Source organism: Equus caballus, chromosome 3 (genome assembly GCF_041296265.1).
Source record: "Equus caballus isolate H_3958 breed thoroughbred chromosome 3, TB-T2T, whole genome shotgun sequence".
Classification (NCBI taxonomy): domain Eukaryota; kingdom Metazoa; phylum Chordata; class Mammalia; order Perissodactyla; family Equidae; genus Equus; species Equus caballus.
In genome coordinates this window covers 118683913-118704621 of record NC_091686.1, presented here as the reverse complement: position 1 = coordinate 118704621, position 20709 = coordinate 118683913, and the positions used below count along the sequence as shown (strand labels likewise).

The 20709-nt window shown below is 43.6% G+C and overlaps 1 protein-coding gene and 1 long non-coding RNA gene across 15 annotated transcripts in view; one reads left to right on the top strand and one right to left on the bottom strand.

Moving 5' to 3' along the window:
• Positions 1–20709, top strand: part of STX18 (syntaxin 18) — a 127548-nt gene that overhangs the window by 65436 nt on the left and 41403 nt on the right. For 12 of the 13 annotated variants that reach the window (XM_001917824.6, XM_023638362.2, XM_070262719.1 and 9 more), the window contains 3 exons: positions 7488–7555; positions 18776–18891; positions 20611–20688. In XM_001917824.6, the coding sequence (XP_001917859.4) occupies positions 7488–7555; positions 18776–18891; positions 20611–20688 (262 nt within the window). Of the gene's footprint in view, positions 1–2924; positions 3051–7487; positions 7556–18775; positions 18892–20610; positions 20689–20709 lie in introns of those variants that run through there. The other variant, XM_070262714.1, reaches the window with a different exon arrangement.
• On the bottom strand, positions 542–15202 carry LOC111772970 (uncharacterized). Of its 2 annotated transcripts, none has more exons than XR_011437228.1 (3): positions 15087–15202; positions 14056–14161; positions 542–627 (listed from the first exon to the last, which is right to left on the bottom strand). It is a non-coding gene; the product is annotated as an uncharacterized lncRNA (long non-coding RNA). The 2 variants fall into 2 exon arrangements; XR_002807180.2 differs by lacking the exon at positions 542–627 and adding an exon at positions 10808–10983.

Below are 20709 nucleotides of genomic sequence, written 5' to 3'. Positions count from 1 at the left end.
TTAAGAACTCAAGCCTGACGTTTAGAATGCGTGGCTTCCATCCAGGCTTCACCCCATCTGTCCCTGAGCAAATTATTGACTCTTTCTCTGACTCAGTTTTGTCATCTGTAAAACAGGTGTGATAGTGTTACTTGTGTCATGGGGGTTGCTGGGAGAATTAGAGGAGCTAATGCATGCTGAGCTCTTGGAATACGTGGTGAACACTCAACGAAGGTTTCGTTGTTGATTTTTTTTAAATGGTATTGATCCTGTTAAATGGAACTTTCAGCAGAGTGCAAGTACTTATAAATGAAGTAGCTACAGATTGTGGGTGGGATTTAGTTGTTTCAAGTATGAGTTATTACTAGTTTGACAGCAGAAAATCTGTACTTCAAAATGACTAAAAATGTTAAGAGAAGAAAGTGCTAAATGGGAGATTTTTTAAAATAATGTTTCATTATGGAAAATTTCAAATATATGCTGAAGTAGACGGAGTAGTATAAGGAAGTGACATGTATGTATGTGTCCATCTCCAACAGCTACCAACTCATTACTGATCCTGTTTCATCTGTTACCTAGCCCCCTTTATTATTTTGTCACAAATCTCAGGCGTCGTATCATTTCATTTGTAAGTTGTTCAGTATATATCTGTAAAAGATAAGGAATTAAAAACAAAAAGATAAATAAAAACATAATCATAATATATAATGCTATTATCACACCTAAGTAAAAATTCGTTATAATTCCGTACTATTAAATATTAAGAGGGAGGTTTTTTAAACCAGTGACATAACAATACGTGGAAGGCATTAAAATAACTTTAATATCAAATGGAACTAGAGAAAACCAACATATTCATGAATCTGACTGGTTTGAGGGGCCCGTGCTGGCTCAGCGTAACTAGGGCTTCTAATCCCAGCTCTGTTGGCAGCACCACTCTCACGGCTTAGGTTTCTTTCCACTAAGAAAAATATCTGTTTCTACAAGGTTGTTGTCAGAATTAAATGAAGTAACCCACTTAAAGAGACTGGTACAGAGGAGATATTAGATATTACCTTCTTTTCCTTTCTTCCTTTTCTCTTTTAGCTACAATTCAGTTTTGTTTTTAAACTACAGTTTGTGTTAGAAATGAAAGATTCTCTATTCTTTGGCCATATCCATCCTCTCTTGTAGAAATATTTGACATAATTCAGCAGTGCAATCAGAACCACAGCTCGCTGACGTAAAAACTCTTCCCTGGTGGGCCGTCATCAGGTGGAGCATGATTGACCATGAGAACAGATCCCCTCTCGTGAAGGGCGTTCGGTGGCACAGTCTCACACTTTACATGCCGATGCTTGCACCTTCTGAACGTACCTCTCTGGCTTTCTAGGAGAATTATTTGCAGAGACAGTGGGCATGTCCTTCTTCATGTGTTTGTTCACACAGTTATGTAGGTGCAATCTTGTGATACCATTTTGATACAGCTTGTACGTCAGGAGTTATCAAGTCTTGAAGCCTTTTCTGTTGGATTCCCCTTTTTCCCCCTCTCTTTTTCTCCTCCTTTCCCCTTTCCAATGTTTAGGCACTACCAGAGATACAAAAATGAACAGGACATAGATCCTGACATCAAGGAACTTAATTTGGGTCTAGTGGCCGTCATAGATGAATACCTCTAATGTAATGTGGAAAGTGCTGACAGGTATATGTAAAATACTAAGGGAGGTGTTAGGCAAGGACGTGTTCATGGAGGAGGTGACATTTAAGTGGAACCAACCTGGAGGGATGAGCAGGGGTTCTTCGGGTGGTGTGGCGTTGGGATAAAGAAGGTTCCAGGCAAAGGAAAAGCAGTTACAAAGGCATAAAGCTATGAAAATGGGGCGTCCCTCTGCCACCCAAGCCTGTGAAATGCCCCACAGCATGGTTCAGCCCTCAAAGCACTCCCAGGGAGCGTTCTTCCTTTGCCTGTAACAGCCTTCTTTATCCCAGCTCCATGCCACCCAAAGAATTCCTGCTCCTCTTTCCAGGTTCTGCTTCAATGTCACCTCCTCTGTGAAGCCCCTGTGTCTTGTCACCGGCCTGGTCCCACAAAGACTTTTCCGTTGACCCCTTCCTTCCTCCCAGTACCCTCTCCACAACCTCACTCCCCAGGTCATTCAGCAGTATCAAGACTACAGGAAATTAACACTGCTTTTAGATCTTTATAGGGCACATGTACTTTCTTTTACTCTGATTTCCTTGTCAAACTTGACCCTGCAACGGCCTTTCTTCTTTTAGAAGTAGGAGCCATTCTCTTTAGATACACATGTAGCAGTGACTCTCTTATCATATAAATGACTCTTAAAATTAGTGCTATATGTGGAAACATTAAAATTCCAAAGTATACAACTACTCAATAAACCTCTAAAAATTTGAAAACGTAAGGGCATATCAGAATTGTCTGAAATATAATGTGCTGTGCTTGGCAGTTCATTAAAACATAGGACTGGGCTGGCCCCGTGGCCGAGTGGTTAAGTTCGCGCGCTCCGCTGCAGGCGGCCCAGTGTTTCGTCGGTTCGAATCCTGGGCGCGGACATGGCACTGCTCGTCAGACCACGCTGAGGCAGCGTCCCACATGCTACAACTAGAGGAACCCACAACGAAGAATACACAACTATGTACCGGGGGGCTTTGGGGAGAAAAAGGAAAAAAAAATTAAAAAAAATAAAAAAATAAAATAAAAATCTTTAAAAAAAAAAACATAGGACTAAGCACAACAGTAACCAGGTGGCCAAGCATCTACAAAGACCATGGTAGTCATGTGATTAAACTGTCAAATCAATCATTTTTTTTTTTTTTTTTGAGGAAGATTGGCCCTGAGCTAACTGCTGCCAATCCTCCTCTTTTTGCTGAGGGAGACTGGCCCTGAGCTAACATTCATGCCCATCTTCCTCTACTTTATACGTGGGATGCCTACCACAGCATGGTGTGCCAAGCGGTGCCATGTCCACACCTGGGATCCGAACCAGCAAACCCCGGGCCTCCGAGAAGCGGAACGTGCACACTTAACTGCTGCGCCACCAGGCAGGCCCCTCAAATCATTCTTTATGAAGGTAACCCCATCATAAAATGCTATTTGGGGACTTAAGTGTGTCTATTTAGATAAACACCTATTGAAATTTTTTTCTTTGTTATTGATTTATTGTGATTTTTTTGTGTGTATTTAGTTTAGGAATCTAATAGAATTTCAGGGCTGTCAAATACCTGCAGAAATCTTAATATTCATTTATTCTTTTCATTCTTGGCATTTGAAATATTTTGTGCATTGGGCTCATGTTAAGTATTGAGTCATTGTGTTGGTGATATTATTAAATCAGTAATTACTTAACACCTATGAACGTATTAAGAAATCCATCTAATCCTGAACAAGCTTTGCTCTGTTTTAATAAATTCATTGTATAAGAATTTGCCATTATAGAACATAAGAAACTGGGATCACATTTGTTACACTTTAAGTGAACCCTCTCGTAATCATGTTTTTGAGATGCCTGTGGGCAGTCTTGTTTCTGGCGCTCATCCCCACGCACCTTTCCACTGCGGTAGATTAGAGCCAGCTAAAGATGGGGGTGGGAGGTCAGTAAGGGGTGGGCATTTGGATCTAGCCTATGTAGTAGATTTCTTTGGACCTTTGTAATCTTTTTGTGGAAAACTTTGGGACTCCTAAACAAAAAAACTGTCATGGATATTAAGGTTCTAAGCAGGTATACTATGGTCTGAATGTTTGTGTCTCCCCATATTCATATGTTGAATCCCTAACCCCTGGTGGGCTGGCATTTGCAGGTGGGGCTTTGGGAGGTAATTAGGTCACGAGGATGAGCCATCATGAATGGGATTAGTGCCCTTATAAGAAGAGACATGAGAGAGAGGATCTCTCTCTCAGCTATCTGCAAACCAGGAAGAGAGCCCTCACCAGACACCAAATCTGCTGGCACCTTCATCTAGGACATCCAGCCTCCAGAACTGTGAGAAATAGATTTCTCTTATTTATAAGCCACCCAGTCTTTCATATTTTGATATAGTTGCCAAAACTGACTAAGACAGAGTATATTAGTTTCTCATTGCTGCTGTAACAAATTGCCAGAAACTTAGTGGCTTAAGATGACAAATTTATTATCTTATAGTTATGTGGGTCAGAAGTCCAAAAGGGAACTCCCCAGGCTGAAATCAAGGTGTTGGCAGGGCTGTGTTCTCTTCTGGAGACTCTAGCGAGTAGTCAGTTTCCTTGCCTTTTCCAGCTTCTAGAGGCTGCCTGAATTCCTTAGCTCCCCTTCCTCCATTTTCAAAGCAAGCAGCATTGGATTGAGTCCTTCTCCCATGGCATCACTCTGACCCTCTCTTCTGCCTCCCTCTTCCACATTTAAGGAGCTTTGTGATTGCATCGGGCCTGCCTACCTGGATAATACAGTATAGATCCAGGATAACCTCCCTCTTTTAAGGTCAACCTTAACTCCATCTGCTACGTTAAGCCCCCTTTGCCATGTAACGTAACATACTCACAGGCTCCAGGGCTTAGCACTTGGACATCTTTTAGGGGAAGAGGGGTGGCATTATTCTGCCTACCACAGTAGGTATAATCTTTTGGGGATTATGCAGTACCAACTGTTTATTCAACATTTAGTAAAAGTTTCTGAGGCTCTGCTGTGCACCAGGAACTATATCTGACAAGCTCAGGGGAAAGAGAGAAGACCCTTTACCTTCTAGGAGCTTGCAGTTTGGTGAAGGGAAGTCAGTCCACAAAAGTCTTTGCGTCATCATGAAGAAATAGATGCTGAAGTAGATCTGTGTCTCATGTTTGTGACTTAATGGGGTCTGGCATTGCCTGGAGCGAGTGTAGGGAGGAAAGGAGGATCTTGAAATAGAAGGAGGAATTTGTGGTGGAGAGAAGGTCGCTAGGGCATTCCAGGGACAGGGTGTCTGTGTTGGGAAGCCATGGGACTTGGAGCCTAGAGTTTAGAGGGGAGTGTAGCACGGACTGAGGCCACACGAGACTTTTGGAGCTGAATTGGGAAGGGCCTTGAGTGCTTTATGGGAGTTTGGACTTGACCCTATTGGTTAGATTACACATTGCCTGCCTTTGGCACATTGGCTACAGTGTATTTTAAAACCAGAATTCATCATTGCCAATGTACTGCACCCATCTACTCCCCTGCTTTACTCATTTATATTGTTTACTTGGCCCTCTCTAGGCAGGGGTTGGGTAAGGTAATGGAAATCATTGAAAGTTTTAAAGCAGGGAGAGTAACGATCAAATCTTGTATGTTATGCGGTAAACACCTTGTTTGCATTTCTCTTAGTTTTTTCCCCAACAGTCTTAAAAGTCAGCTTTTACATGCAGCTTAAGTAGGAAATAGGAATAAGAGTGTGAGGAAGGCAGCTGTGGTGTACTGGAAAACATGCCGAATTTGAGCTCAGGCAGTCCTGAGTTTGCCTCAGCTCTGCCATGCACTAGATGTGTAACCTTGGACAAGTCACGTAGCTTCTTTGAAGGTCGCCTTCTCAAACTGCTTAACGGGAGCAGTGCTATCAGTGCCCACAACGCGGCTGTTGGGAAGAGAATGGGGTCGTGGATGTGAAGTACCTAACAGAGCTGGGGATAGTGGGCAGACTCTCAATCATTGTTTGTTATCTGGTAAAGAAATGAATATTGTAGCCATACTTAATTTTTTCTTTGATTCCTGCTCTTAAAATGCCTCAGGGTACTTTTCTGGACCATATTTATTATTAGTCTAGACTCTGGGAAATTTGACTGAACTCCAGATTTAACCTACCTCCAGACAAATGCTGAGTGTTTCTTTTGTGATAAATACTATTTTTGTATTTAGACATATACTCATTCCACAAATACTTATTGATCACCTTCTGTGCTTAGAACTGTAGGGGAAGCTGTGCAGCCCCCTCCTTGTGTGGTTCATAATCCCACTGACAAAGAAGCATGCAATAAAAGTTAAGCCAGAGGACATGGCCGTGTATAAGTGAATGCCAAGTGGGTGGTATGCAGAAGTGCTTTTAAGTTCAGAGCAAAGCGAAAATTAGCCTGAGTTGGCCTTGACAGAAAAACTTTCATGGAAAAGATGAACGTTCAGCAGACCCTTCAAGGCTGGGACTATGTATGTTTGGAATAAGTACAAAGGACCTTAGGAGAAAACTAATGTGAGCAGTGGTCAAAGGATAGAGCAGGCCACAGGCTTGGTTAATCATTCTATCCTTTTGGGAACACTTTTATCCCTGTAAACTTTGGTCCTAGGTTTCTTCCTATCTCTTTCTATTTTCTTTTATTTATTCTTTAATCCCTAGCTCCACCCACAGTGCCTGACACATAGTAGGTGCTTTAGGGTAGGTTTTTATTATACTAGAAATCGGCCACTACAGACAGACTCCTTTGTACCTTTGTGTCTTTTTTATCCATCCATGGAAGCAGGCCATAGGGAAGATGGAGATTTGCTGTGTAGAGATAATTCGATGCCCCTGAATCTTTTCTTTAACTCTGCTGCTCTGCATGGGCCCTATTTATAAACTTGATAGCTCCAGCCTTAGAATCCATCCCCCAGAATACTTGGAAGGAGGTGGGAAATTAATAAAAAACCTCAACTGAATTGGAGTCGGGAAGTCGTGTAGGGGGAACTCTCACGGCCTATCACACATCGTCAATTACACCAACCAGGAAGAGACAGACCCTTGCATCTTGGACAGGAAGTAAAACTACTTTACTGCTGGAGGCAGATTTCTCTCCCCACCTGGCAACAGCTCAGCCAGTGAGAAACATGGCAGCTCAGCCAATGAGAAGCCCTTGCCGCACTGAACCATTACTTTCCCTGATGGATTTTCTTAGAACAGCCCCTCCCTACTCTTCCTTTTTCTCTACACAAGCAGCTCCCCTTCCTTGTTTGTTTTGCCTATGGTTTGCCATAGCATGTGCATCCCAAATTGCAGTTGTTTGGCTATTCCCAAATAAAGTAATTTTGAGATAAATAACAGGCAAATTTGCTTTTTAAGTTGACAAAGGAATATTTGTCTATACAATTTTAGATATAAGACACATCCGGAAAGGAATTGGCCTTTATTGAGCATGTACTGTTTAGTTACTAGATATGCATTATCCCATTTACTCTCAATGTTCCTTAGAGATCATCTCTTCATAGTGTCATAGATGACAACAATTACAGGAAGAAGGAACCGTCAGTAAGAGACCAAGGCTCTGTACAGATGTTAAGTTATAATGTTGTACGCCTGAAACTTACATAATGTTATATACCAATTTTACCTAAATTAAAAAAAAGAGAGAGTGAGACCAAGGCTCAGGATATGGGTGACTGTCTATCCACAAGCTCCAACGAGTTAGTGATTGTACAAGTGTAAAACCAAAGTTGTCCAGTTTGTAGCTTCAAATCCTTTCTATGACCTGCATTCCATTCTCTGTTAACTTAAAATTTATTACTTGTGAGTGCGGCCTGTCTATCCATCTAAACTGGTTTGCTTTCTTTTAATTTTAGATTTCACACATCGGCAAACTGAGAGATTTTCTTCTGGAACACAGGAAAGATTATATTAATGCTTATAGGTAAGTGCAGATTTTTTACCATGACTTTGGTGACTGTTCTTTTTCATACCTCTGTTCCTTTTGAGCCTTTTGTCCTCACTTTTTACTTAATAATGCAGAGTCGTAATGGGGAAGATCAGGTTGGCAGTGGAATACTCTGCAGAGCAAAAAGCAGCTCCCCCAGCCAGGCTGGGCTCTTGCGTTCCCCGTGTCCTCAAAGTCACGCTGTCCCCACAGCAATCGCTTCACTCTGATACCCTCACGTGTCTGTATCTCTGTATGTACCATGTAGTTGTGAGGCCTGCAGAGGTGAGTGAGACCAAGTTTCTCACTCAACAGATATTTACTGAACAAATGAAGGGGTGAGGCAAGTCATGCAAAAAATTCCATTTGTAGAGAGAAGAGCTCTGCCTCTAGTGAGGGTTTTGGTTAGGTTGATTTTTATAAAGAGAGAAAGCGTTTTGATCGAGGCTTCTAAAATGGTTTCTGGACGAGGCTTCAGCCCTCAACAGATACAGGCACGTTGCAGTGCACATGTCACGTCCCTTGCTCTGCCCTGCGTTTGCGCCTGGCTTTAGTGTGGCATTTCTACCGCAGGACTTGGCGTCACGGGTATCATGTAAATTAATGGAGAAGTTGGATTGGACCTACCAAATGACATCACGAGGAGCGTCTGTGTAGGGTTTCATCTTTATGAAACTAAGGTGTTTGTGCTTCAGAAGCCTTCCTCACAAAGTTAGAGAATATAAAATAAATCCGCTGATTTTTGAAAAACTTTGTCAATATATGCAAAAATGAAAATATTTCCTATTCTTCATCAGAGAAAGTGATTATACCCTACATGAATTTTAAATAATCCCTGCTTCTTCATCTGCTTAAACAACATAGGCAACCTTATACGTTCAGGCATATTTCATTTGTATAATTTTGGAATATACTATAATTATTATTCTAATGCATAGTACCGAGAAGACCTTATTTGTAAGTTCTCATTTAAAATAGCTGGTCAACACTAGATGGCAGTGTAAATTTTATTTCTAAAGGTGTGTATGTATATCAAACACTAATATCATAGTTCATAAAAATGGAGCTAGAATCGTTTTGGAAAACTTAACAAAACTGGTATAAACTTATCAATTTCCACCTCCTTTCTTAGTACCTGACAACTAAGCTTAAAGATGTGGTTACAGAGGTCTTTCATGGAAACCCGTCATTGGCTTCCCTTGGCCTTGCAAAGGCATCCAACTAAGCGAATGCTTTAAATGTTGGTTTAGTTCAAGCCACCTCGCCCCCTTGTTAGCCACATGAACCTGAGAAAGTCATTTAATCTGTAAAACCCATTGTCTTCCTCTAAACCAGGGGTCAGCAGACTACGGCCTGCAGGCCAAGTCCGGCCTTCCGCCTGTGTTTGTACAGCCTGTGAGCTGAGAATGGTTTTACATTTTTAAATGCTTGGGGGAAAAATGATAATAATATTTTATCGCCTATGAAAAGTATATGACCTTCAAATTTCAGTGTCTATAAAGAAGTTTATTGGGACACTGCCACATCCATTTGTTTACATATTATCTGTGGCTGCTTTTGCACTAAACAGCAGAGTTGTGTGGTTGTGACCGAGTGTATGGCCTGCAAAGTCTAATAGATTGACTATCTGGCCCTTTTCAGAAAAAGTTTTGTGGAACCCTGCTCTAAACAATGAGAGTGATAATCACTCAACAGCTAGTTGGGAGATTCAAACAAGACAGTATAACTGAGATGCAGTGGAAAAAGAAAAAAGCAATGGATTTATCAAAAGTTTATTATATCTGGGTGCTATTCTGTAAGTTGGCAATAGTTTTAAACTTTTGACTGTGATGGTGATATTAAGGCATTTCTCCTCAGACAGCAAAGCTCAGCTCTCACACAGTGTGTCAGCGTTCCCAGCTCACTATAGCACGGACGCACTCAGTCCTTTTCTCTGGTGTTGCCCAGGACAGCAGGCTGCTGGCCTAAAGCTTCCCCTTTCCCAGCTACGATGGATTGAGGACGGGGATCCCCCGGGGCCAGTCGCAGCTCTGCCATTTACTGGTTGGGTGGTCTGAACGTCACATAGAACTGTAGCTCCTGAGGTTTTCTTGGTCTTGACTGATCCATCACCCCATTATAGAAACTCAGTCTTTTACTCATTTTCCCCGTCGCAGCTGTTCATTGCCAACTAAGGCACTCTGAGTTCCGCTCCTGCCATGTTTTGATCCCTTTGAAAGAGCATAGGCTTTGAGGTCAGTCAGTCACATCTAACTTCCAGTCCCAGTTCTGCAAGGTATTAATCATGTGAGTATATGCAGCTCACTCCACATCTTTGTGTGTTCTTTTTTATAAAATGTGGGTGATGTTCTTATGAGGATTAAATGAGAGAGATGTTTGTGAATGCCTGGCACATAGAAGTGCCTTGGTGAATGGTAATTGAATTGGATCCCTATTTGACCTATGATGCAGTTGGGGGGGAGTCAGTTAAAAAAGAATGCACTTCTATTTCCTGCCAGAGAGAGGTGGGAGAGAGGGAGAGAAAGAGAGAGAGAGATGGGATGTAGGAATCAGGTTAACATGACAGAGATGGAAGTGTTACCAGCTTTGTCACTAGTAAAATCTAGGTGGCAGGCAGAGCTTAGGTCTGCAGGTGGATGGCCTTGCTGAAGGTTCCTGAATTAGACAGACCCACTCAGTCATTAGTGCCACCGAACAATTACAGTCCCTGGAGCACAGATGGCAGGGGCAGGCCCCTTTATAGCACATGTGAGAGACGAACAGAGCAGAACCTCTGCTGTCGATAAGCAGGGAGATCCCAAAGAGAGAAGAGAGAGAGAAAGGAGCTGTGGCTAGATGCTTGTGCGTGCACGTTCGTGCCCAGCTCCTTCTGCCTGGTTACCAATCAGAGAAGTCCCTCCTCCTCCCATGGGACCCATAAGGAGGGAGGAGGCTGAGAGAAGGTGGCTAGGTGTCACACCAGGGGAGTTGATTCACGGAGGGAATCAGCATTCCCCTCAATGCCTTAGATTCTCTCCAGATGGAGAAAGGCCGCCCTAACCTTCTTCCATCAAGTTCCCCCTCCTGAAGGTGGTAGACTGTTTAAAGCCTTTCTTACTGCTCCTGCTTCCCAATGCAATGTGCTGGTCTTGGCCTGCTCTTAGGGACATTTTGGATGGATTATGATGGTGGAATTGAAAGAATATGTTCAGAAAGATTGCCTTCAGACCCATAAGGCTATGTTAGGTTGACATAATTAGGAAGCTGTAATTTTTTCCATAATGTAGAGCTCAGACTTTATTGACCCATTTAATTTTTTTTAATAATGTCATTTTACTAGAGCAGAACAGCATGCAACCACAGTAGCCTCTGGCTGGATCTCTTGAATGATTTTAATTAAAAATAGTTTCTCCACTTCTGGTAGATTGTACCTTTTCCGCAATATCCTGGCAACAAAACAATACCATTTAGGGGGAAAACTTCCCTGGTTTCTGTTATTGTTACTGATAGAATAACTGTACTGTCAATTTCCCATTTAAAAGGTTAATGTATGATGTTTCCTAAAGGAACATCACCTTTTAATTGAATAATCAGTTTTATCAAATTAACCTTTAGGCCGTTTCAGTTTCCCACTGAGCTGAGTTTCCAAAAGAGAGAGTAGGAGGATGTTAATCTAATGTTCTTGGAGTTAGTCATTTATAGGTCTGCTCTGTCCACAGGGTGCATGTTCACTTGGAAGTGAGTACCTGTCTCGTTTATTTGTCTCTGACCCTTAGCCTCCGTTTCTGATGAGACGGTTTCTATTAGGGGCGTGCACAAGCTCCTGTGGTCCCTCTGCCCACCCCTCTCACGCCCCGAGTTGATGTCACTGGGGAGCTGAGGAGGAGGCATCAAGCATGCTTGCTCAGCCCCTTCTCCCTTTTGGGTCTTCTGTCTCAGGTAGAGTACATTCTGTTAAGATTACCAGGTTGAGCCAAACTAGTTAAGAAAATAAGATGCTAGGGAGTGCTAGGGAATTGCTGGGGAAAATAAGACGCTCTCACTCTTCATGTTTCATTGAGAGGAGGACCGTCCATTCCCCAGGACCCTATGGGCTTCCTTCTCTCCTCCAACTCTCCCCTAGGAAATGTGGAAGTTAGAGGTGGGGAGTGTGACGGTGCCACACCAAGGAAGGAGAGAGCACTTACCTGATGGTTGGGACTGAAAGGAGGCCCATGCTTACAACCCCCTTTCCTCATTGGGAGGGGCCTGTTGTCAGTATGGATGTACCTTAAGTTTTCCAGGGAAGGCTCTGAAAGGGGGATGCCTACTGGTCTTGGGGTGGGGGTAAAATCAGTTTGGGAGGGACTTATTTAGGAGCACAGTTGTAGCTGCATGTCAAGCCTGTTCTCTATGTCAACCTCATGCTTTGAGTTGGGTCATTCAAAAAGTACTTGGTTATTGATTTATTAACCTACTAAATGCTAGGGATTTAGCATTTGATGATGAGGATACGGCAGTGAACAAACAGTTGAGAGTCCTTGCCTTTGTGGAGCTCATATTTTGTGGGGGGAGACAGTTAGGAAGCAAAGTAAAGAAGTAAAATATATAGAATGTTAGAACAGGCAAGTGCTTTTTGAGGGAGGGAAGAAGCGAAAGGGGATAGAAAATGTCAGGAGGGTATGATTTTATAAAGATAGGGTAGGGAAGGCCTCATTAAGAGGGGGACATTGAGTAAACACTAAAAGACATAGGGGACCAGTTTATGTAGATAGCTGAGGAAAAAACATTTCAGAAGAAGGAGACAGCCAGGAGGTGTAACGGTCCTGGTGTAGGAGTATGTCTGGAATTTTCAGGGAACAGCAAGGAGGCCAGTGTGACTGAGCAAGAGGAATGGGGAGACAGTTGAAAATGAGCTCAGGGAGATGGCAGGAGCCACATCTTGTAGGTCATCTTACGGATCTTGGCTTTTCCTCTTAGGTGGGAAGCCACTGGAAATTCTTGGAGGGAGGATTAACAGAATCTGAATTACTTTGTAACAGGATCAGTATGACTAGTGTGTTAGAATAGACTGAAGAGGGACAAGGCAGAGACAGCAGATGAGTAAGGAGGCTGCAGTTAGAGTCCAGGTGAGGGATATCAATTCCATGGACTAGAGAGGTGGCGGTGGATGATAACAAGAGGTCAGATTCTGGAAATATTTTGAAGGTAGAGCCAACAAGATTTGTCGATGGATTAGATGTGAGCTGGGAGAGAAACAGGAGTCAAGGATGACTCCAAGTTTGGGGCCTGTGCAGCTAGAAGGCATGAAAGTGCCATCCGCACAGATGGGCAATGCTGGAGCACGAGCGTGGTTGAGGAGGATGGGCAGGAGCGCAGTGCTGAGCATATTTGTGCTGCAAATTAAACATCTGAGTGGTGATGTTGAGCAGACAGATATACGTGTCTCAAGTTCAAATTTGGGCTATAAATTTGGGACTTGTCAGCGTAAAGCTGGTATTTACACTGGTAAAGCCACAAGAGAAACTCACTAAGGGAGCAGTGTAGATAGTGAAGAGACTCAGGCACTGAGCCGTGAACTACCCGTCATTAAATGGTTGGGAGCTAAGGGATGTCAACAGAAAGGCTGAAAATGAGCAGCTGGTGAGGTGGGAGGAAGACAGGAGAGTGTGGTGTTGTGGGGGCCAGAGGAAGAAAACAAATCAAGGAGGAGGAAGCCATCAGCTCTGTCCAGTCTGTGGAAAGTAACTGGGGTGGGGGCTGAGTCAGTGTGGGGGTCATTGGTGACCTTAGGGAACGAGGACGGCAGTGGTGAGGGTAAAAGCCTGTTTGGATTCAGTTCAAGAGAGAATGGTGAGGAAAGTGGAGACCTGGGGCATAAACTTCTTAGAGAAGCTTTACTCAAAAGAGGGGAGAAATTGGACAGTAGCTGGTAGGAGACATGGATTTGAGACGTTTTGTTTTTTAAGCTGGGAGAAATAACCCCATGTTTGTATGTGGCCAGGAAAGATCCAGCAGACTGGAAAAACTGGTGTTATTAGTAACTAACACATGTGGTGTTCACTGTGTGCCAGACGCTGTCTAAGCACTGTGTGCACATATGAATTCATTTAAGGTTGATGGTGTGGGAGGGAGAAAGGAGCATTGCTGGTGCCAGAGAGGTGCCCAGGGGGAGGAGGCATAGCCAGGAGATGGGCACTTCCTCCTTAGCAGCTGGAGAGAAGGCAGAGTCTGTGAGCCCAGAGGGAGGGAGCTGGGGAGATGTGGTGCTGGGAGCTGGTAGGAGTTCTCAAGAAACAGGAGCAAAGTTATTTCTGACACTGATGACAGGGAAGCAGGTGCTGGAGGTTTGAGGGGCGTGGAGACGATATGAAATGGTCATCTAGGAGAGTGGGAAAGCAAATGCCCCAGGGACATAGAGCATAATTGCCAGGCTCCATTAGGGGACCACTTGATATCAGAATCATGATAAAGCCGATATTTTTACTTCTGTCTGATTCCCACTTGATCCTAAACTCAGCTAAATAGCGAACTGTTACCTGTTGGTTTTCAGTATGTCACTGGTCTCTTTCGACTCTCTGATGCCAAGTGGTTCTTCTGTCATTGCTTCCTATTCCTGGCATTCTTCCAGGAGCCAGACTTTTCCTGTGGCCCTCAGAAGATTAAGATAAGAGGGTCAGATCAGTTAAACAAGATCCAAGCAACCAAATATTTTTCAAGGGCCCATGACATGAAAGCAGTCAGTCTGTTATTACAATTTTTAGGCTGCACCCGATTTTTACTCTATAAGTTTCTCAGGCCATGCTGAATGTTGGTAACCTCAGCTTTGTGGCCATTGTAGTGTATGTCACAGTGACTTTTCTCTTTCCATTTAATAGATTATAGAACTTCAGAAAGTGATCCTTTATTACTTAAAATCTCCTTTAGTTTCTCCAGATTTTATCACAAAATGGTTAGAAGATCATTTGTCCTGGTTTCTTTTTTCAGAACAAAATGTCAGTGAAGGAACATTTGGTCTCAAGGGCACTGCTTTTGTCCTTTTATAAAGACAAGTGTTAATAGTGGTTTCTTTCTTTCATATTTCCAGCTCTTTCCTCTCTTCCTTCTGTTGTCTTTGTTTCTATTAATGTCTCTTGCGCACTCAGGCCCCAGATCTCAGGGTCTGATGATGCTTTGCCTCTGACATCTCCTGTGTTCCTGACAATTTCACATCTCAGATCCATCCCCTCTTTCCAGTCTCCTGTCACCACCCCAGCTCTGCCATTGTCCCTTTCTCAAATTTGGGTTGAACAGAAATTTACCAATAGCTACTTTTGGTGGTACTAGGCACACAAAGATGAATAAAGCAAGATTTTCTGCCTAATTTTGGTAACCTCTAGTCCATCTAATGTGGTGTTGCCACATTTATCTTCATTAAGCTCAGCCCTTTCATTGGGTACAGTATAAAACTCCTAGTAGCACTGGAGGCCCACCGAGAGCTCAGCGCTCCTTCCTATCCTGTGCTCCGCCAGCTGAACCACTGACTGTGCTCCCAAGAGGCTGCCTCTCCTGATGCCACTCCCTTACTTACTCAGTGTCTGCTCTTGCGTCCCCACAGCCACATCCTGCCCTTCAGGATTTAGGGCATAGATCACCTTCCCCCTGGTCAACTAGTGGGAAATAAGCCTCCCCTCTTCTGAACTCTCCTGCCTTTTATGACATATGAGAGGTGCCCTGGGTGGTGGTGAAGCGTATAGACTCCAGAGCCAGGATGCCTTGGTTCAAATCCCAACTCTGCTCATTATTAGCTGTGTGACTTTGGCAACTTACTTAACCTCTCAATGCCTCAGTTGCTTCATGTGTAAAATGGGAATTATAATAGTACTTACCGCATAGAATTTTGAAAATTAAGTGGGTATTAATGCCTGAAAAGTACAATATAAGCTTTGTTTTATAATATATAAGCATGTACATAAACCTGTGGATGTTACCTATTATGACATAGTTTACTGAGCGTCGGATCTATATTTTGTTCATGTCTGTAGCCCCAGACATTAGCAATTTAATTTCAGAATGTATCCAGTGTTTCACTATGAAAGTTAGTCTAACATAATATTTATAGCAAAAATAAGATTGTAGTCTTTAGCTTTTGTCCATACATTTTCAGTTACCTTTGAACAGAGTGTAAAATAATTTATGTTATTCTCTCTTCTTCTCTATCCTCAGGAAGTATCTAGTTGCATATTAAATAGGCAGAATGTCAATGGTGTTTTGTGATTTTGGACTTTCCTTTTCTTAATATACTAATCAACCAAATTATATATATATATGTGTATATATATTCCTTTAAATTTCTGAGCCAGTGAATAAACTTACCCAGTTTTTTTCCTCCTTTCTCCCTGAAGTAAATTGACTAATCCAAACCTATACCTAACATAGTCTCCTTTAATTGAGTCTAATATTTAGATAAATTGAGATCTGTAATAAAATTATTCCTCTGTACATCATAAAGGAAACAGAATTAAATTTGATAAATTTGTATATGCATGTCCTATGAGAATATATTTTTTGGAATTATTTGCCAGATAGTTAACCTTTTCAAAATAGTAATAATTTTGTTATTGTGATACTCAATTTGGGGCTCCACCACCAGCAAGCGTTCATTACTTTTGGTGAATATATTTGCCCATTCTATATCTAGTGCTATTCTTAAACTATCACAGAAAAATAAGAGTTTGAACCCTCCTTCAAGTTGCTCCATCTCTTCCTCTGTCATGTCCTAAACTTTGCATGCCATCTTTTGCCCAGCACCTTAATGTCTTTCCTCCCGCTCTGTGCCGCCGTCTGCACTCTGGATCCTAGGCTTCTCCTCATCTCTCTCCACACCCATTCAGTCCATGGCATCTAGTGAATCGATCTCAGATCTGTTACGCCTCCTCTCCCCACTGACGTGGCTTGGCCCCAGCTCTCTTCATTTCTTCCTCCTGCAGTGGCCTCTTAGCTGGGGTCACGGCCACCTGGGGTCTTGTTTCATCTGCCTCCAGACCAGCCACCGCAGAGGACCTCATGCAAAGTGCAGATCCCTCTGTTTAAAATCCTCCAGTGGCTACACATGTCCCCAGTTTCTGTACTGCAAAGACTCCTTTCCAGTTGATGGTGGAATATTTGTATTTTGTGTGTTCGTTGTATTTTTGGGAATCCCGTTAATACTGGAGAAATAGCTATTGCAGATTTAGTAACCATGTTAAATAAATGTGTACTTATTTACCATAATACCATTTACATTCCTTTGAAAAATTATGAGGACATATGCTTGACACATTCAGTGGGGAGACGCTGACTGTGTGCCTTTGATGTACTACCCCTTGAAGTAATTCAGAGGGCCCCAGAGGTCCATGGCTAGGATGCTTGGTGTGCAGGGACCACCCAGTTTACTCCTCTTTTCCCTTTCACTCTCACATGTGTGCTGGTGGAGACCATACTTTATGTGGTCATTGCAACCGTGACTTGCAGGTTAGGAATTTCTAGCATGTCTTCTCGGACTCTCCTCTGTGTGGAGTGTCTTCCCCTTTGCCTGCCTGGCACCTGCCCTGCACAAACTGACGACTCCCCACTTTGGTCGCCCTGTCCATTTCTAGACCCACACCATCCACCGCAGTTCTGTGTGCTCCCTGCTCCTGTGTCAGTCTCTCTGTGGTACAGTACCTTCTCTGGGCATCAGGATGGAGCCTTATTCCACTTTGAACTCCCTACCCCTGCCAGAGTGCCTGACATATGGGTGGGGGGGATTAGTGTATAAGTGAGTAAATGAATGAATTGCGAGGATTAAAAAAGTAAATAAAACACATGTAAGGCACTGAGAAGAGTGTCTGGCACAGCTAATGTGAGCACACCTACTTGTGCTGAGCACCAGTTAAGTCTTGGGAAAACAAAAGCGAACAAGACACACAGCCCTGCTTTCATGAAGTCTGCATTCTTGTGGGAGGAGGTAGACATAAGCATTTAATAAGGAGTCATAAGTGCTCTAAGAAAGGTAAAGCTGGGTAGGGAGTAGACAGTGTGGAACAGCAGTATGATTTGGGGAGCCCCAGCCCCCGAATCCCACAGCAGAGGGTAGAGGGGCAGCTTTGGAGCCAAGAGACAGTAACGTAATACCTGGCACAGGACTAAAAATCAGTGAGGACGAGCACTGGGGCGCGAGCACCTGGGTGGCCAGGTAAGCCAGCTCTGATCAGGCCATCTGAGCAGAGATCCTGATGAAGAGAGAGTGCAGACATCTGCTGGGAGAGCATTCCAGGCTGCAGCAGGCAGTGGGGCTGAGTGGGGGACAGCAAGGAGGCCAGTGTGGCTGGAGTGAGGGGGTGAGGGTGAGTGGCAAGAAGCAAGGGCGCAGGTCGGGGTGCGGGTGCTCAGGCCTTTGTACTGTATTCTCAGTGAGGGTGGGGCACTGCTGGCGCTGGTGGGTGGAACTGCAGTGATTAGAGTCTCAACATTGTCTGAGGTCTCTTTTAACTTGATATTTTGTGATCTGTAAATTTCGGCTGTAATGTCCAGAGTGTTTAATTAGGCTAAATAGCATCACTATTAATAATAATGCTGCTACAGCTGCCCAGACCTTAGAAAGACGAGCAAGGTAATATAACCGTCATACTTTGAGCTTCAAGGTGCTGCGTTACTAAAAGTGAGCACCCTTACTAGCTCAGTAACTTTAGAGTTTTTAACTTAATATCAAGAAATGTGTCTCTAAAAGCTCTTTTGTTGTGAGTTTTGAAGACTGCTTGTCAACATGGGAAAAGTGGCAGCCTGAAACACCTTCTCACATATGTCTTAAGAGCCTCGAAGGAGTGTCCCCACATCATTCTCCGTGCAGCCCCAGGTGCTCTCCTAATGTAACCCTCCTTCTGTCACTGTTGTGTGAAAGCCTGCAGCAGCTGCCCCGTTGTTCTCAAAGTCACAGCCCACATTCTTAACAAGGCCTTGTGTGCCCGGCCCCTGACACCTCTCCGTGCTCGCCTCACCTCGCTCTCTCACTGGACTAGCCTGCTCGGGGTTGGTCTCTACAGGGAGCTTTCTCTACCTCGTAAGTGTTGGTTCCACCATCTAGATCATTCTCCCACCTCTTAGCCTGGCCAGTCCCTCCTCGTTCTTCAGTTCGCAGCTTAAATGTCACTTCATCAGGGAAGCTTTCCTCCCCTTCACACCCCATCCAGACCACATTATGTGACCATTTGCTCTGCCCTTTAATTTCGTCCCCCTCTCTCTCTCTCTTTTCTTTTTTAGCCATATCATGTCTGAATATGGGAAGATGACAGACACAGAACGAGATCAGATAGACCAGGACGCTCAGACATTCATGAGGACCTGCTCAGAAGCAATTCAGCAACTAAGAGCACAAGGTGAGGCGCTCTCAGAGATGCAGACAGACAACCGTGGCTCTGTTAAGTACTTCAACGAGGCTCCTACGGCATTCCCAGTTAGTTCCCTCTTGTGTTCTCATGGAGGTTTAGGTTTCAAAACTAAAATCCTTCTTTCCCTCACCAGTATTTTAACCTACACTGTTAAAAGTGATGAAAAATTAAATAAATGGGAGGAAGGAAGTGGAAAAGATCTCTCCAGACAGAACCCAAAATTTCCTAAGGGACCAGGGTCAGAGAAGACGAATTGTGTGTGTGCATGTGTGCCTGTGTGCCTGTGTTCTGTGTGGCACTGGGGGCAGTGGTTGATGGCATGTGGATAAGGGTGGAAGAGGTACTCTAAGCTCTCCGCGTGTAGCATTAGAGGGAACTGTAGCGTCACACTGTCATGGTTAGGAGGAAGGCTGTGAGCCGGGGTTGCTGAGGTACCCCCACTTGCACTGTGTGCTGGCCAACGGCCTTGGGCCAGCCACTCAATCGCCTAGACCTCAGTGTCTCCATCTGTAAAATGGAGACGTTATGGGACGTCTCTCTTAGGCTGTTATGAGAGTTAAATTCTTGTAGCATGCTTCGAACCAGAACTGACACTAGGATGGTTATCATCTCACTGTCACTGATGTTTAATTCTTATCGAGGCGCTGTGAGGGCCTCCCAAGTCATGTATCTTCCTTGATTCTCTTTTAATTTGCTTAGGCAGATACAGAGCACTTTAAATAGTGTGAAGTTCAAAGTGGCCAGATACTGCTGTGCTCTTGACACAGACTTTTGTTTGGGAAGCTTCCCGTAGAACCCTGATGGACTACTTGAGAGTCTGATGAAAGCTATAGACATTCTTGCCAGAAAAAGATACATACACACAAAATTCTGTGTGTAATTTCATGGAGCTGCTGAACTCCTTGCATGAATCTCAGGTCAGCAGCCCTCTGGTAAAGCCATGATCATCCCCGTGCCCTTCAGGGCCTGTACATTCGTTGAGAGAACCTAGAAAACACATGAACGTCAATAAGACCAGCAATTCCGTACCAAACCATGTGACCTTGGGCTCCTCACTGATTCTGAACCTTAGTGTTTTTATGTGTGAAATAAGCATAATCGTAATTGTCCTTTGGATTGTTTGGACTATTAGCAGTAACAAATGTAAAGTTCTAGCCGTGTCTCCACATAGTAGGCACTCAGTCTCAAAATAAATGGTGGACTGAAAGAAGATGTGAGTTTTTAGAAGAAAGGTGTCCTTGTGGTTAGGAGTCAAGGAAGGTTTCCTGGAGAAGGAAGGTTTGACTCAGTGTCAGAGGGCCCCTCGGAGTGTGAGTGGCTGAGGGGAGAGGACAGAGCCCTCCAAGCTGAAAAACAGCAGCGACTCAGGCAGAGGGAGTGTGCAGTTGAGTTGGATTTAAATGTTACTTGATCAGCTTGAGTGCTGGATGCTGCTAACGAACGGGGTCAGCACTCAGGTGTGGGCCGCGTCCAGTATGATCCCTACATGCTGTAATAAACCATAAATTACTGACTGTAGCTTTTCTACAGGGTTAGTCTTTCAATCTTGTAAAGCCTAATCGATCTTACTCTTTTAAAAATGTGATGTGACTGACACCAGACTTGTTTTATAGCTGTATTTTAAAAAATACTTTGAATAAAGAAACTGTTCTAAGGAAGCTGATGAATTGTTCTTCAGTATCTGAGTATTGTCCTCTTCTGTTGCAGCCCACAAGGAGATCCATTCCCAGCAAGTGAAGGAGCACAGGAGCGCTGTTTTGGATTTCATAGAAGATTACTTAAAAAGTATTTCATTTTATCTTAAAG